At 36.6% G+C, this 3,409-nt stretch overlaps 1 protein-coding gene across 1 annotated transcript in view; it reads left to right on the top strand.

Moving 5' to 3' along the window:
- Positions 1-3,409, top strand: part of MDN1 (MDN1, midasin homolog (yeast)) — a 164,975-nt gene that overhangs the window by 100,272 nt on the left and 61,294 nt on the right. Inside the window, exons 47-48 of the mRNA XM_012638185.1 lie at positions 517-630; positions 2,872-3,004. Of these exons, the coding sequence (XP_012493639.1) occupies positions 517-630; positions 2,872-3,004 (247 nt within the window). The remainder of the gene's footprint in view (positions 1-516; positions 631-2,871; positions 3,005-3,409) is intronic.

The raw sequence follows: 3,409 nt of genomic DNA, 5'->3' as shown, positions 1-3,409 counted from the left end.
ATTTTTGTATATTTTTGATATGGCCCTTGGATATGGAGGGCCAACTGTACTTTATTTCTATGTTTTTCATTTAAGAGGGGAGCAATCAACATGCCTAGATTGTAAAGTACAGGACTTGGAATTTGTTAGTGGAAATTAACTAAAGTAATTGAGTTTGTAAGACTGTTTCTATGCCATGAAAACTTGTAGATAAGCCAATGGATATGTATATTATTCTGTGACACATGTAATCTGTCTAAATATTTATAGAGGGAATTTGTATCTACATTGTCCTGCACAATAGCCACTAGCCAGCCAAAGAGAGCTATTAAAACACAAATACAAGTATAAATTGGTTAAAATTAAATAAAATCTAAAGTCTCCTTTAGTTGCTCTGGCCACATTTCCAGTTCTGTCACATGTAACTAGTGGCTTCTCTATCTGACAACGCAGCTATAGAACATTTTCAGCTATGCGGAAAGTTCACTTGGACAGCACTGCCTTAGATTCTAACATTTGCTTCTCCTTCTTCCACAGAGGCAATACAAATTCATTTGGAAGCCAGTGCTGCATCTCTGAGGAAGTTTTACTCAAGTTCTCTCTCAGTTGGGGTCAGTAATGTTATCAAAATATTACAGCCAAATATAACAGGTATGCACTTTCTTTTGATTTCTAGCTCAGTATTGTTTTATAACATTGTATTACAAAATACAGTATTGTTTTGTAATCTTATCTATTGAGTTCATGGGAAAAAGACCCAGTATTTTTTTAGAAGGCTTACTATATGCAGGAGCAAATTCTGCTATCCATTTATCCTCCAACTTCTGAAGGAGGCTGATGATAACACAATGTGGAGGAAAGAACCTAGAGTTCATAGAATGGACTCTGGCCCCAGCTCTGCCACAACCTGGCTTGTTGATTCTCAGCTCATCATTCACCGTCTCTACCTATGTTCAAAAACTGGAGGAATTAAACTGTTATTTCTCTGAGGTCCCTTCCATTTTTAACATTGTGTTGTCTACTAGCACTGTTAGTAGGAATAGTTTCAAACCATTAGGTATTTGACTTTTAAAGGGAAAGCTACACAGAATCAGTTACTTCAGAAAATATAAAATCTTAGTGGTAAAAAATACAAGTCTTAATCACAAAGTTATAAAAACCATAATGATAAAAGAAATAGACATCAACGCTATCTAATCAAAGGAAATGTTCAGAATTCATGAGTGGAAAAAGAAAATGTGATATGTGTACACACACACACACACACACACACCAGGCAGTCAGTACTGCTTAGCCATAAAAGGCATGAAATAATGTCTTTCTCGGCAACTCAGATGGAACTGGAGACCATTATCCTAAGTGAAGTGTCTCAGAAATGGAAAATCAAACTCTACATGTTCTCACTAAGTGGGAGCTAAGTGATGGATACATACAGGCACAAAGAGATTTAAAGAACATCGGAAACCAAGAAGCAGGGAAAGTGGGAAGGGGTTGGGGGATAAAAACTTACGTATCTGTTACCATGAACACTATCCTGGTGATGGGCACACTAAAAGCTCTGACTTCAGCATTATACAATGAGTCCATGTAACAAAAACATGTGTGCCCCCTTTAATATTTTGAAATTTTTAAAAAAATATTCAAAAGGATTTTTTAATAAGAAATGAGAGTATAAACTTATTTCTTGAAACAGTAATATAAAGTTGATTCAATATAAGCATTAATAAGAAAAACAGAGGCATTTTCAAAAAACCCAATTCTTTCCCATTTCTGTCTTCATTTCATGTTGATCAAAATACACCTTGGCCATTTGGTTTGTGGAAAATATGCATGATGCTTTTGTGCTGAAATCAGTCACCTTATGTACATTAAAGGTCATGGAGTGAATGTTGGGGGAAAAAATCAAACAATAGAAAAAACTGTAGTAGTCAGGCTGTGGGTGAACTAAATCATGGCTTTCCATTATGAAAGGGTTATAGTCTTTAGGAACATAGTTATAGAGTAGCACATTCCGTTTTTAGCAGCTACTGCTTGTCTTCTGTTGGAATACATTATCTTTAATTAGCTCTAACTTTATTTTTCAATTGTGTAGTCTTACCTGTCTTCCTAGGTGTTGGACTATGGGTTTCCTTCTTAATATACCTTGCTGTTCATAGTACGTCCTTGATACTCTACTATGTGGTGGATGCTTTTAAAACTTAAAGTACTGAACTGAACCATCCTGCCAGCCACCTTCAAATGAATGTTACCTTTCGTGTGTCTTGCCTATTCTCTTTGAGTTTTTACAACCTCTGGAGAGTGTCAGTCTCCTCACTGCTACTTTACAGAAGGTGTAGCAAGTGTGAGCCAAAGGATTGTGAGGCAGCAGCAGCAGCAGCAGCTATATTCCATGGTTGTAGAGAAATTGTTTTTAATTAAAGTGAAATCATCTTTAGTTTTCTTATTGAAAGGAGATGAAATGTATTCATTCATTTTCTGCCATGAAATTTTAATTTTTTTTTTTTTTTTTTAAATAGCTGATGGTGACAGATGGGGTAATTAAGCCCATGGATTCTTTTTAGACCAGTAGTGAGATCTGAGGAAACGAATTCATTGTTTGGAATGTTATGTTCTCGTAGAGATTACCTTTATATCCTGCAGTGGGATTAATGTTCAGTGTATGTATGTTCGTATGTACTGGTAGAGGTATCGCGTTTGGAAAGGAAATAGTGTAAAGGCTGTCAAACCCTGCTTTTCTGCTGTCACGGGCTGAAACCCACAGCATTTCCCTCTTTTTCCTCTTCCCCTTCAGGACTCAGTGCGATCAAAGTAACAATGAAAATATTCTACTGAAACTTGCCAGGCAAGGAGTTTAACTCCAAAATTCTATTTTTTGTTTTATTTTTAAACTAGATGAATTTGTGATCCCTTTGGACCCCCGATGGAATATGCAGGCCCTGGACATCGTTAGAAATTCAATGGACTTCGACCCACAAATGGACCATCCCGAGCAGCTCTTAGCTCTTGTAGAATCAGTCACAAACAAGTAGGTGGAACCTGGTGCTGTGGGTACTTTTTGCCTCACTAACTTCACAGATTATACCTTTCCTAAGACTGTCAGATATGTGTATTTAATTATAAATGGTGGGATGTTAGACACAATTGCCCTCAATCTTAGCATTAATGGGTGGGATTTACTATTTTAAAGTTTTTCCTCTCTCATGGTATAGTCATGTTTCTGCTATTTTCTGTTTGATTCCCGGCAGCTCCTGCCATTTTCGCCTACTCTTTCTCACATATCCTTTCCTCCACTATCTGTCCACATCATTTCCCATCCTCAAACATTGGAGACGACATACACAGGACCTGTATACTTATGTACACACTCACATAAATTTACATAATGGATGTATGAGCCTATCTTCCCTCATTCTTTTTTTTTTTTTTTTTT

Source organism: Propithecus coquereli, unplaced genomic scaffold (assembly GCF_000956105.1).
Source record: "Propithecus coquereli isolate 6110/MARCELLA unplaced genomic scaffold, Pcoq_1.0 Scaffold127, whole genome shotgun sequence".
Lineage (NCBI taxonomy): Eukaryota > Metazoa > Chordata > Mammalia > Primates > Indriidae > Propithecus > Propithecus coquereli.
Note: the sequence above shows the minus strand (reverse complement) of the source record. Positions and strands in the feature narration are given on the sequence as shown.